This window comes from Carassius carassius, chromosome 11 (assembly GCF_963082965.1).
Source record: "Carassius carassius chromosome 11, fCarCar2.1, whole genome shotgun sequence".
NCBI classification, from domain to species: domain Eukaryota; kingdom Metazoa; phylum Chordata; class Actinopteri; order Cypriniformes; family Cyprinidae; genus Carassius; species Carassius carassius.
The window spans coordinates 16,348,320-16,361,486 of NC_081765.1; the positions used below are offsets into that span (position 1 = coordinate 16,348,320).

The 13,167-nt window shown below is 35.3% G+C and overlaps 1 protein-coding gene across 1 annotated transcript; it reads left to right on the top strand.

The window, feature by feature from the left end:
- Positions 1 to 2,090: 2,090 nt before the first annotated feature.
- On the top strand, positions 2,091 to 6,997 carry LOC132152897 (methylmalonic aciduria and homocystinuria type D homolog, mitochondrial-like). The gene is made up of 8 exons (XM_059561866.1): positions 2,091 to 2,201; positions 2,815 to 2,853; positions 2,984 to 3,122; positions 4,556 to 4,773; positions 5,367 to 5,475; positions 5,795 to 5,925; positions 6,414 to 6,500; positions 6,593 to 6,997. The coding sequence occupies exons 2-8, from the start codon at positions 2,845 to 2,847 to the stop codon at positions 6,785 to 6,787; spliced, it is 888 nt and encodes a 295-aa protein (XP_059417849.1). The 5' UTR covers positions 2,091 to 2,201; positions 2,815 to 2,844; the 3' UTR covers positions 6,788 to 6,997.
- The last annotated feature ends 6,170 nt before the right edge of the window (positions 6,998 to 13,167 follow it).

Consider the following 13,167-nt stretch of genomic DNA (forward strand, 5'->3'; position numbering starts at 1 on the left):
CTAGGCACTTGTATACTGTTGTTGTTCTCTTGTTGGTCTGATTGCTTCTATTGTTCTCATTTGTAAGTCGCTTTGGATAAAAGCGTCTGCTAAATGATTAAATGTAAATGTAAATGTAAATTAATGTATGTACGTATTTATTTTATGTATATAATTCCCAATTATATTTCCCCCTCTAATATAAAAAAGGGGAGAGGTTGGTTCACCCCTATTGGGTGATCTATTACAAAATGTACAGACAGCAGAACTAAACACATCTTGCTGCCTCATCTTATAAGACAGAAGTTTTCCTGTGTGTTTAACTATGATTAATCCACACAATTATTAGTGAATGAGACCTATTGTCATGTTGATAATGAAAAGGGCCCTCCAACTCCTCCCCAAACTGTTGTAGAAAAGTTGGAACCACACAGTTGTCTAGACAGAGAATCACTGTGGCATAGCATTAAGATAAGAGTGGTCTTCACTGGAATTAAGACGCCTAGGCAAACACACACAAGGTATGACCTCATAAGAATTTAGGTTTCACAAGAAATCCTGCCACATTGCAGGACAGCTTTCTCTTTCTTATGTCATAACAGAAACACATTTCACTTCAATCCAATTTTGATGTAGCCTTAACTGTTTTAACTGTTTAACTAACATAACTGTTTCCTCAGCACAAACACATTTGGTATTGAAAGAACAAGACATCTTAGGACATCTTTTGTGCTTTTATCATGAGAAATAAGGCAGCCAAGTGCCACTAAAAGAACACTGGGGGAAAACCTGAAGCTACTGTAATCTCATTACACCCCACTGGAGTAAGTGCAGTGCTGCTGTTTTCAACTGTGGCTTTATTGAGGAGAAACCCTTTAGCTTTAGTACAGCTTTTAGATGTTCAGTTGCTACATGCTCATTGATAGGACTGACAAACAGTGCCTAATGCAATTCAGTGCTTCAGGGTGACCTGGAATATCCTCCGAGTTTCAGAAGAGCATGCACGGCAGTGAAAGCCTTAACAGGCTTCAACAAAAGCTTTCTATCCTTTACAGTAATGGGGTCTGTTGCTGTTTTTAATTTTGGTACATATCACAACTGACCCATGATGAATGAAAACATGACAGATTTAAAAGGACCCAAAATGAAGACCATAAATATGTCCTCACGGTGGGACACTATTATGTTTGCTTATCTTTGCTTTATAGTTGTATATTATAAAAGTAATCAGAAATGTATGAACTATTGCAACAGCAAAAAAAAAAAAAAAATCTTCTTCAGTTTATTGTGTAACTTTCATCTGCTTAAAATACAACTGTGAAAGATGCAATACTAAATCACAGTTTTCTTATTGTCATTTTATGTGAACTTTGAAAGCAGGCTGTACTGCAGAAAAGCCACATTTTCCTTTCATATTCTCAAACTGGCTTTAGCAGAATAACGGAAGAAATGCCAAGACAATTTTAATAGGCTATATAAATCACATTTTCTGGCTGGTCTTACATGCTTGGAAGAAATGGAAAAATCTATATAAATTTGTTTGGTTTTCAAATGTCAAGTTTTCTTCATGGCTGCAAGTAATGAGGTCTTTACCCGTTATGGTGCACAGCAGAAAACAGAGCAAGATCAATTGTTTTAAACATGGATGCTTTTTAATAACGTGAAGTTGCTTCCATCACAAAAACAGAACTGAAGTATATTCACATGGTTGTGTTTGTTATCCTCCAATGCCTTCACCCTCTTAATAATAAAAATAATAAATATATAAAAAACACTAATGCCTTAAATAAGTTATATAATTACAATTATTATTATTTTTTCATCTGCTGATACCAATCACACTGTACCTCTCTCTCTCTCTCTCTCTCTCTCTCTCTCTCTCTCTCTCTCTCTATATATATATATATATATATATATATATATATATATATATATATATATATATATTATTATTATTATTATTATTATTATTATTATATATATTATATATATATATGATTAAAGATGCTTGTTAAATAAGTTGTTAAATGCTTGTATGGAACCCATCTAGAGTCCCAAGAAATGTTTTCTATGTTCTGCTGACATCTAGTGTAGATCTGTGAGCAATTTCATGGTTGTTCTTGTGTTTGTCCTTTACACGCTGCCGTTGTTACGTAATCAAAAGGTTAAACAAGACTAGCTTTTAGCTAGCTAAAAGCTAACATCAATCTCAAATAACTCAGGTAAGCACAAATAAATTTGTTACATTTGAATATCGTTACTGACTGTCCACAAACAGAGTACAAAAATAATACGAAACACAGCATATTCTCAGTATTTTTGCGAGTGATTATTAAACGTAACCTCAGCTTGTTTAGGCACTGGGCTAATGAGACATGAATACAAATATTAAGAAATGTGTAATTAACTGTTCGCTCATATTTCATCTGCTGTTACACGTGTTTCATTTTTAGACGGATGGTTTAGTTTTGTATAGTAGTTTTTAGTAAGTTATACCTTTAGTGGTTTATTCTCTCTTTATGACCTTTATGCTTCTTCTTGTTAAAAACACAACAGACAGAAGCTACTTGATTACAACCTGCGTGTTTCTAACAATCATGTCGTTATTGTTTAGTCCATAGCAATAAGAGGAAATGTCTTGGAGTATCTTCAAAGCTTTACTGGGCTGTTTAGCTCTTCTGTAAACAAAGATATTTTTGCTATCACCCATGTTTTTTCCAGCTGTTTTGTCAGGTGCCTAATAAACATCTGCATCTGTTGTGTGTAGATAAGTTTATTTCTTTATTTCAATAAATATAGTCGTGTGACTGTATTCATGTTTTTCCCCCCACTCAGGTGAACTGTAAACAAGAGAAGCCCAACAGGATGACCAGTGTAAGTGTACTGTAAATCCCAGTTAAACTGTTATTGCTTTGTCTTATGAAAAAAAGCTATTCTTGTTTACGTCTTTTGCAGTTTTTCACTTTATCATCACTGTGTGTAACTGCTTGCTGTGTGTTGTCAGGTGCTCTGCAGCAGAGCTCGGCTGGTGACGTACCTGCCTGGGCTTCACGTTCTAGTTCATCGTGTTGTTGGAGCCAGGATTTTCTCTGGGGCGTCCAGCTCAGATGAGCCGCACCTGAACAACACAATCCCTGACACTGGTAAATAAGTGTATTCCTCTGTTGAAGACTACATCAGAAGACTACAGCTTTCATTAAAATAGTTCATGGTGATACCTTTACAGATACAACCCGAATTCCGGAAAAGTTGGGACGTTTTTTAAATTTTAATAAAATGAAAACTAAAGGAATTTCAAATCACATGAGCCAATATTTTATTCACAAGAGAACATAGATAACGTAGCAAATGTTTAAACTGAGAAATTTTACACTTTTATCCACTTAATTAGCTCATTTAAAATGTAATGCCTGCTACAGGTCTCAAAAAAGTTGGCACGGGGGCAACAAATGGCTAAAAAAGCAAGCAGTTTTGAAAAGATTCAGCTGGGAGAACATCTAGTGATTAATTAAGTTAATTGATATCAGGTCTGTAACATGATTAGCTATAAAAGCTTTGTCTTAGAGAAGCAGAGTCTCTCAGAAGTAAAGATGGGCAGAGGCTCTCCAATCTGTGAAAAACTGCGTAAAAAAATTTTGGAAAACTTTAAAAACAATGTTCCTCAACGTCAAATTGCAAAGGCTTTGCAAATCTCATCATCTACAGTGCATAACATCATCAAATGATTCAGAGAAACTGGAGAAATCTCTGTGCGTAAGGGACAAGGCCGGAGACCTTTATTGGATGCCCGTGGTCTTCGGGCTCTCAGACGACACTGCATCACTCATCGGCATGATTGTGTCAATGACATTACTAAATGGGCCCAGGAATACTTTCAGAAACCACTGTCGGTAAACACAATCCGCCTTGCCATCAGTAGATGCCAACTAAAGCTCTATCATGCAAAAAGGAAGCCATATGTGAACATGGTCCAGATGCGCCGTCGTGTCCGGGTGCTAGAGTCCGGGTGCTAACCTGGCCTGCCTGCAGTCCAGATCTTTCACCTATAGAGAACATTTGGCGCATCATTAAACGAAAAATACGTCAAAGACGACCATGAACTCTTCAGCAGCTGGGAATCTATATAAGGCAAGAATGGGACCAAATTCCAACAGCAAAACTCCAGCAACTCATAACCTCAATGCCCAGACGTCTTCAAACTGTTTTGAAAAGAAAAGGAGATGCTACACCATGGTAAACATGCCCCGTCCCAACTATTTTGAGACCTGTAGCAGAGATCAAAATTGAAATGAGCTCATTTTGTGCATAAAATTGTAAACTTTCTCAGTTTAAACATTTGCTATGTTGTCTATGTTCTATTGTGAATAAAATATTGGCTCATGTGATTTGAAAGTCTTTTAGTTTTCATTTTATTAAAATTTAAAAAACGTCCCAACTTTTCCGGAATTCGGGTTGTAGATTCGATTGCAGGATATTTGACACACGGGTTAATAATAACATTTGCTCTTGTATTTCTAGTTGAATGTGTTTTACAAGGTGTTTTCTAATGATCTGTGTTTGATATTTCTGTGAATAGCACAAAGGACAGTGTGGCCAGACGAGACCATGGGCCCATTCGGACCTCAGGATAAGCGTTTCCAGTTGCCGGGAAATGTGGGTTTTGACTGTCACTTGGTGGGTCCAGTGGAGCAGAGGATCATACCAATCCACAGTGTCATGCCAGACGTGCTCACTGCTCAGTCCAGCAGCGAGAGACACGACTTCATCCTGGCCCACTTAATCAATGAGCTTCATGTATGATGCTTTCAGAATCATTTTAAATGACAGAATTAATAAATAAATAAGCTGTGAAATAATATCTTTATTATTGGTTGTAAAGCTATTAATGCTTTAAAGGGTTAGTTCACCGAAGAATTAAAATTATGTAATTAATGACATATATATATATTCATTAAAAAGACCTGAAAATATGCATTTTCTACAAATATATTAAAGAGCACAACTGTTTCTAGTATTGAAAATATTATGAAATGTTTCTTGAGTAGCACATCAGCATATTAGAATGATTTCTGAAGGATCGTGAAACACTGAAGACTGGAGTAAAGATGCTGAAAATTCAGCTTTGCATCACAGGAATATATTACATTTAAAAAAAATATATATATATATAAAAAAAAAAAAAGACTAATATATATATATATATATATATATATATATAACACAAAATAATAAAATGAACAGCATTTTTGTAATAATGTAAGAGTGTCAATTAAGTTATTAATTTAATGCATTCTTGCTGAAGAAAATATTATTATATTATTATTTTTCAAAATAAAAAGGATCATACTAACTCCAGACTTTTCTCTGTTCCTCTATATGTTTTTCAGGAAAGTGATAAAACATCTACAGAGCAAAACGTTGATAAAGCAGAGCACTATTTTGATCATTCCAGTGTGGAGTGTGCCGTTCAGTCTTGCCCTGAATTGTTAAAGAAAGGTCTGTATGTTGCTGTTTTAGAGTTTTCTTTTTTTTTTTGAGGTGAGCAGATGTAACATGGACTACTATAATTCACTGTGACTTTCTAATGAGGTTATTTGCAGTAGGGGCGAGCTCAATTGTCATGAAATTCAATGTCATTTGTCATTGAAATGTGGCCACAAGAGGGTAGCATTTCCATCTGTATTTTAGGCACTGAATGGTGTGGTTGATGTTTATTCCGAAATGGAAAAAACATTTATAGTATGTGATTGCTGTACAGATATTTTTCTTTTTATATTCATTACTGTGTGTGTTCCCTGTTCATCATGTACTTCAGATTTTGAGTCCATGTTCCCCGAGGCCCCATCGACTGACATGATGGTGGTCACAGTGACTCAGAGAACACAGAACGACATGACGGCCTGGACTGAGCAAGTGGATCAGGAGAGAGATGTGCTGCTTGCTAATGTGAGTTGATTTAGTTGCTTTAATCTGTTTTGATTCTATAATATACTAATATTATTATAAACATTATGTATAATAGACAATTTTATGTTATTTCTGTGCACACTATGCCTAACTAAAGCTGCTGTCACTTAGTATCAATGTAGCTCCTAAATAAATGATCATACTTTGGCCTGTGCCTATGGGTTTGCATTGTCCTTGGGCAAAGTTATGTAGCTTTAGTACATTAAAACTCCTTCAGAATGTGTGCGCGTACGAGAGGGAGAGCTTTGTGACTCAGCAGTGTGTGCCTTCGGCGCTCTGTGTTATTTACTGTCTGCTTCACATCACTGTGGAGTTCCTGTCTAATCTTCCTGTCAGGGGAAAGATTTATAGCTAAGCATGTGTTAAAACAGTGTAAGCAAATCTGAATGGAAGCTCCATGGTTAAAGCTATTCATTACAAATAAATGCTGAAAGAATGGTGAGAGTTAATAATTGTGTTGTATGCAGTTTGTTGAAGGTGCAAAGGAGATATGTCATGCTCTCCGAACAGAAGGATTCTGGGCTGATTTCATAGACCCGTCATCTGGACTTGCAGTATGTCATATAAATGTCTACTAAACTTTTGACGCAATCGAAAAAACTTCTCTTAATCTCTGTGTATTTGTATTGCATTTCTCTCTCCTCAGTTCTTCGGTTCATACACAAACAACACGCTCTTTGAAACGGATGAAAGGTATCGGCATTTAGGTTTTCAGATCGAGGACCTGGGCTGTTGTAAAGTGATTCGGCACGTAATGTGGGGGACACATGTTTTTGTGGGCACACTTTTCACCACAGCGCCACCCAACAGCCAGATCATGATGAAGCTACAAGGAAGCTAACTTAATTCAAGATGCTGAGTCATCATGGGAACACTATTGATATCAAAATCAAACCTCAGCTTTTGAGATGATTAGTACAATCAAAAACACATTAACATCCCATGGTGCACTTAATGAAGGTGTCCAATGGCTGCTGCTGGAAATGTGTATTTATTTTTGCAGATCAAAAAGCACTTTTGGTGTGACTTATTTTGGGTGCGTGTGCTACAGAGGGACTACAGACCTCAAAGAAACCAGAATGTGACCGTTAAAAATATTTCCACAACATTGCTACATCCAAATCTGTATTTGGTCATTTTTTTTGTCCATACATTATATTTAAAAAGTTTTAGTAGTGATTAAGAGCTTTCAGTTTAATTCAGTATTGTCAGCTTTTCTTCATTGCTCCATGATAGGCACAATAAATAATGAATGAATGAGTATCACATGGCTGTTGTAATGTTGGTTTATTGTTTGTGTGAACAGTTTGGACTTGATGACCTTCACTTTAAACCATCCATTCATCTAAACGGTTGAGCTACCAAGATATAAGGCCTTCATGAGAATTGACAGAATTTTTTTTATTTTCCATACTCTTGTACTTATTGGTTCTTCAGTATCAAGTGCTTTTCATAAATAGCATAATTTGGAGAGTCTGTAAGCACATTATTATAAAGATCAAAATACAGTAAATAATAAATAGTAGTGTCAAAAACCTCTAACCTTGTCCTTATTAGCCAGAAGGTGATCAAATCATCTGCTGAGGGTGTCATTAGAATTCATTCAGAAGCACAACAGATGGAGAATCATTCTCTTTTAAACTCTGCCTCTACCATTAGTTAAACGGTTCTTCTCTCTCCGTTAGCTCATGTCTGGCGGTGAATTGAATCCTGTGGCCCTTAATACAGCTGATCTGTCCTTGATGGAAAGTCACACAAATATTCTATAAAAGCTATAAAGGGTTTATTAATTTAAATATTTTGCATTCTATCAGATCAGATCTGATCCTTTGCTTACATTGTTTTTCTGGCGTTTATAGAAAATTTTAGTGCATTGAATCAGTATCATATACTGTAGTATAAACATTGTACCATATACTGTAGTATAGTTTTCTTCCCGTGGTAACCAACATCTGAGAATCTCATTTAAGATATTTAACAAAAAAAAAAAAAAAAAATGTGCGGTTGATCAAAGAGGTTCTGTGTGTGGATGGTGAAACGTGTTTTAGAGACAGCTGTCATCATCACCTCATGCCTGTCTGATTGACACAACTATTAATTAGATGTAATTGTCCTGCTAAAACGAGCTTCCTCTAGTTTCTATGATGGAAAGTTCAGTCGTAATTGTTTCACTGAATTCAAACTGTCAAACTGAACAATTCATTAACAATATGATTATAATGTCAACTGGTCCTCTTATCGCTCTGAAGGAACAAAGTGTTTACATTTGTAAAGGACCTTTGTGTTGTTAGGAGGCATCCATTTCCATGTCTCAGCTTCACACATTGTTTCAAAATGGCAGAGTATTGAGCTTCATATGTATTTATAGTGCAAGACAAAAAAGGTTTTTTTTTGGTTGACATATAAGTACTGACCTGTTGACCACCATTTACTGTTGCTGCTAAATGTGTTGTACTGTTGAACTCTCAACCTAGTTATATACCCTTAATTTTACTAGTCTATTTGACTTTTTTTTTTGAGTGGGGTAAAATTAATAATTTGAAATGCAGTTATTGATCAAATAAATAATTTCCTTCTGACTATAAATATCAATTTATGTTTGACTTAAGCATTTGCAGTTGTGGAATAATTCAAGTCACAGGAGAAAGTCAGGGTCATACATTTTTAATTGGGGTTAGGTATCTAGGTCAGACAACCATCGTTGCTTTTCATGAGAAATAAATTATTCAAACAACACCCCCATCCACCCAACAGACCCCACGTTCTCTAAGAAATGGCATTAGGTTTGTAAATCTACATATTTGATATAGGTCCTGATAGATCTGGGAAGAAATATGTTAATAGGAATTTTTGGTAAATACATTAGTGCAGTAGTGATAACAATAATAGCAATAATGATAACTGTGCATTAGTAACAACAACAACAACAGTTGTCAAATATTGGATGGAAGTAGGAATTCCCAATCAGTAACTAGAATGATTAGCCATATTTTTTCAGTGACGTTGAACATTTATTGAGACATAAGTGACAAGGAATGAATAAACTATTTGAGTCCATTATATCTGAAATTATATCTGAATAAATGAAAAACTCAAAGTGTGAGTTGGGTGAGGGCCACAGAGCACTTCTGTCTCCTGTTAGTAAAGTGACAGTCAGTAGCACCAGGTCTGCAAAGCAAAGGAAAACCTGGTGCCAGAGGTCTGTTCAGACAATGGAACGTTCCCACTCGTATCTGCCAACACTTTCCTGTTTTTAGAAAGCAGCTAAGATTTACATTGGCTTGGCCATGTAGAGATCCGAACCGTCATGCACACCATTAAAGGTATGTCTTTGCACTGGGAAAAACAATGGAAGGTATTTTAGACTATCTCTTGTGGTCATTAACGTTTTGAAAATTTGTGTTTTAAACAACTTTTATTCTTACTCTTAATCCGTTTAGGGTTTTCTCTGCTGAAATTTCATTGAGTTTGATTCTGATTAGAGTTTAGACTTGAATTAGATTAATGAATTAGAAAACTCAGACAGAATGAGTGAGTGCTGCATCTACACACACACACACACACACACACACACAACAACAACAACTGGATCTTTATTAGACTCAGCAAACAGATGATTTTGATCACTGATAATTAGGCTCATGTTAATACTGTTAAATTCAGTCATTTTAATTTATTTTTGTTCTGCTTTGTTCACTCTTTTTTCTGATTGCATTGCTGTTCAAATTCAGGATTCAGGAACACCAGAAGCTGTTTTTAGGCTTCATAATTCATATTTTAATGTACCCTGAGTACTTATTCCCCCCGGGTCTGTCATCATCGTGTAATTCAGTCATTGTGAAGTTGAAGCTGTGATTTGTGCACTTCTCTCAGTCCAGTCCTTCCTCAAGTCTTCCCATCACACTGCAGCAGACTTCCAGTCTGTCCTGTGTGATTTTCTCACTGTCTCCGTCTTCCTCTGAAGACAGCTTTCACACTTACATCATTTTGTGTTGTTGTCTCCACCCTGTCCTGGAAACTGATAGCTTTCACACACCAAAAATAGCAGTTACATTTTGTCCAGCATGCATTATTTATTTTTGTCATGGATAATTAAATACATATGAATTACTTTGAATGAAAACTTCAGAATTTTTTTGTTTTTGTTTTTATACTCACCAAAGCTGCATCTATTTAATCGGAAATACAGTAAAAACACTAATGATATGAAATTCTCAAAATTCTAATATGCTAATTCAGTGCTCAAGAAATATTTTGTATTATTGGCAATGGTGAAAACTATTTTTGCTGCTTAACATTTTTCTTTAAACTATGATACATTAACATAAAAAATTTTGGAGTAGGGCTAGTAAAAAAATATTATTATTGTGCACTGAATTGCTTAAACAGACATTTATAATGTTACAAAAGATTTATATTTCAAATAAATGCTGTTCTTTTGAACCTCTTATCCTTAAAAGAATCCTGAAAAAACGTATCACGGTTTCCACAAAAATATTAAAGCACCAAATCAGCATATTAGAATGATTTCTGTAGGATCACGTCACACTGAGTAATGGCTGCTGAAAAGGGATCCTTTACATATTTAAATATATTCAAAAAGAAAACATATATTTTAAATTGTAATCAGACTTGGTAAGCATAAGAGATAAAAACAGTAAAAACCTGAATTATTTCAAGCTTTTGACCAGTATCCATTTAACTGTACCGGTAATCATTGTTATGAGCAGTCTGTGCTAAAATCACTATAAACAACTGCCTTATTATCTTGCGTAATATTAAAAGCTATATTTTTATGTGTGGCTCAGTTATGCTGAATCCAGACGTCTGTCATTTTCCCACACTAAAGAAGGGCTGCGTATGTTTCCACTGCTGCTCAATCAATCCCGAAGCCCCACTGCACAGTAATTAAAATCTCAGCATGGCCATACTGAACAGGATATGCTGCCATGCCCTCCAACAATGAGGGTCATTCCTTGGACTCCAGGCCAGGTACCTGAAACCCAGCCTGCAACAGCTCTTGATCATTAAAAACATGTTACTGCTCATCTGGAAAGTCAGCTCTAGAGAGGAAATCTGACTTTGTATCGGCAGGGAATGAGCCGAGAAACTGGATTACTAAAGCAAGATGAAGGGAGCTTTTGTTGTGACTTGGAAACATATCTGAACCTCTGTCAAAATTTCGATTTGTTTCTTTGTTTTTATTCAGTTACTTTTAAATGTAAAAGCAAACTACCCTGTTGTATTGTTTGTCCCCTCACTTTTCTCTTATAAAGCCTACTTTATAAGTCACTAGAGATGTATTTTTCTGCCATCACATCACAGCAGATTGATACTAAATGTCCCTGTAAAGTTGACTTCATTTTCAACCTGCAGTCCATTTGAGAAACAAGAAGTGACCAGAAGGTCACTGGGTGTTCACCTTTGACCTCTGGCACTAGGCTTAATGAGAGATGTGTTTCCTCTTCTCCGCTGCATTTCACAGAGCCACAACTACAGCATAAATCTGAAGAATTTAGTCATATTTGAGTGATATGTACCATTGGAGCTAGTTAATTCTACAAATGGCAGCTTTATTTGAAGGCCATGTTTTTCTCTAAGGTATGATGGGCCTTTAAAAAAGCACAAAAGGTTTTTCTTGTTTTAAGCATAAAGTATACTCTTAAAAAATAAAGTTTTTTTTCAGTATGTACACTGCTTCATCCTGATTAGATTGGCAATGTTAGCAGTTATGAACTATGATTGATTGGCTAGTTACTGTCATAAAAGTAAAAAGGGAAAACACGTGCCACATTTAGAAAGTTATCTTTGCTTTTTTCAAGTGGATAATCGACTGTGGATGTAAGATCGTAAAATTGATGTAAAATTGAACGAACCTGAAATATATTTTGTGTGAATAACCAAAGCAAGGATCATTTGAAGAGAACATTGACAAACTCATTTGAGTTTTATGTTGAATCATCATGTGTGTATTTTAGCCCAAACAAACTTCATTTCTTTAGAATATTGTCGTTATTATCAGTAAACAAAACATCAGTAAACATTTCAGTTTAATACACAGAAGGGTTACCAATGTACTGCAAAGGTGAGATTTAAAAATATATCCAAAATCTTGTACAAAAGAATATACAGGGATTTTACAAACAAGCGTAGAAAAAAAAAATCTACATTTATAAGAAGCCTTGGCACACAATAGCATGCAGCATTCACAATTTTGTAAGTATACAAAAAAGGTCATGCAACCCTATTACAAATATGCACTTCTTATTATAGTTCAAATGAGAGTAAAAACTGATTTAAAAAACATTTTTATGTACATAATGTTATAAATCTGAGATGACGAGAGCTGATTTTACATCAGCACATTCAGAGACATGTTTAATGCATATGGCCTCTGATTGTTTACTACTCAGGGTAAAGGTGTTTTGTGTATTACTAAACTGTCTGGCACTAACTGGTCCTTAATTACCTGAGTAAAGGTTTTTAGCCCTTCTGTGATCACCATGCCCTTTATATTGTACTGAAGTGAACAAAATGATTTCAGTGAATGTTACAATACTTTTCATAACTCAACAAAAAATGGAGAAGAAACAGGAAATAGCTTCATTTACAGCTGGGCAGATCGCCTAAACCAATCATAACGCCTGAAAAATATAACACTGTTACCGCAGACCCAACACATTTTGCCAATTGCACAGTCAGCCAGGAATCATGATTATGAAATATTACAGTACACAACAACAGACTGACAAATGTATAGGAATGTATATATTTATAGCCCTTCACTATAGGCTATATGGACGTTTAACATGATAATCTGTACACAAGCGCTTTAGGAATACATGTTGCATTATTATGACACAAATACACAGTGCAAAACTAAAAGAGAATTTTCTTTTTATAGGAGTGAGGAATGCTGGATGACACACTGAACTTGGTTCTATAGGTGCCAAACCCTTTTCAATGACAAATACAGTGGTGAGAGGGGTGGGTGGAAAATTTCAAGTTAGGTTCATACCTACAGCCAACAACATAGTTCAGCTTCCTACAAAAATGATTGATAAAAAAATAAATATATCAATAGAAATGTATAAAACACAACTAACATTAATACAAGTAAAAAAAGAAAAGAAAAAAAAGTGCAGGTTTGTGTCAGTTTTGCCATAAATATCCCATCCCATGTCCATCGTGAAAATCTCGGAACCATATATTAGACAAGTC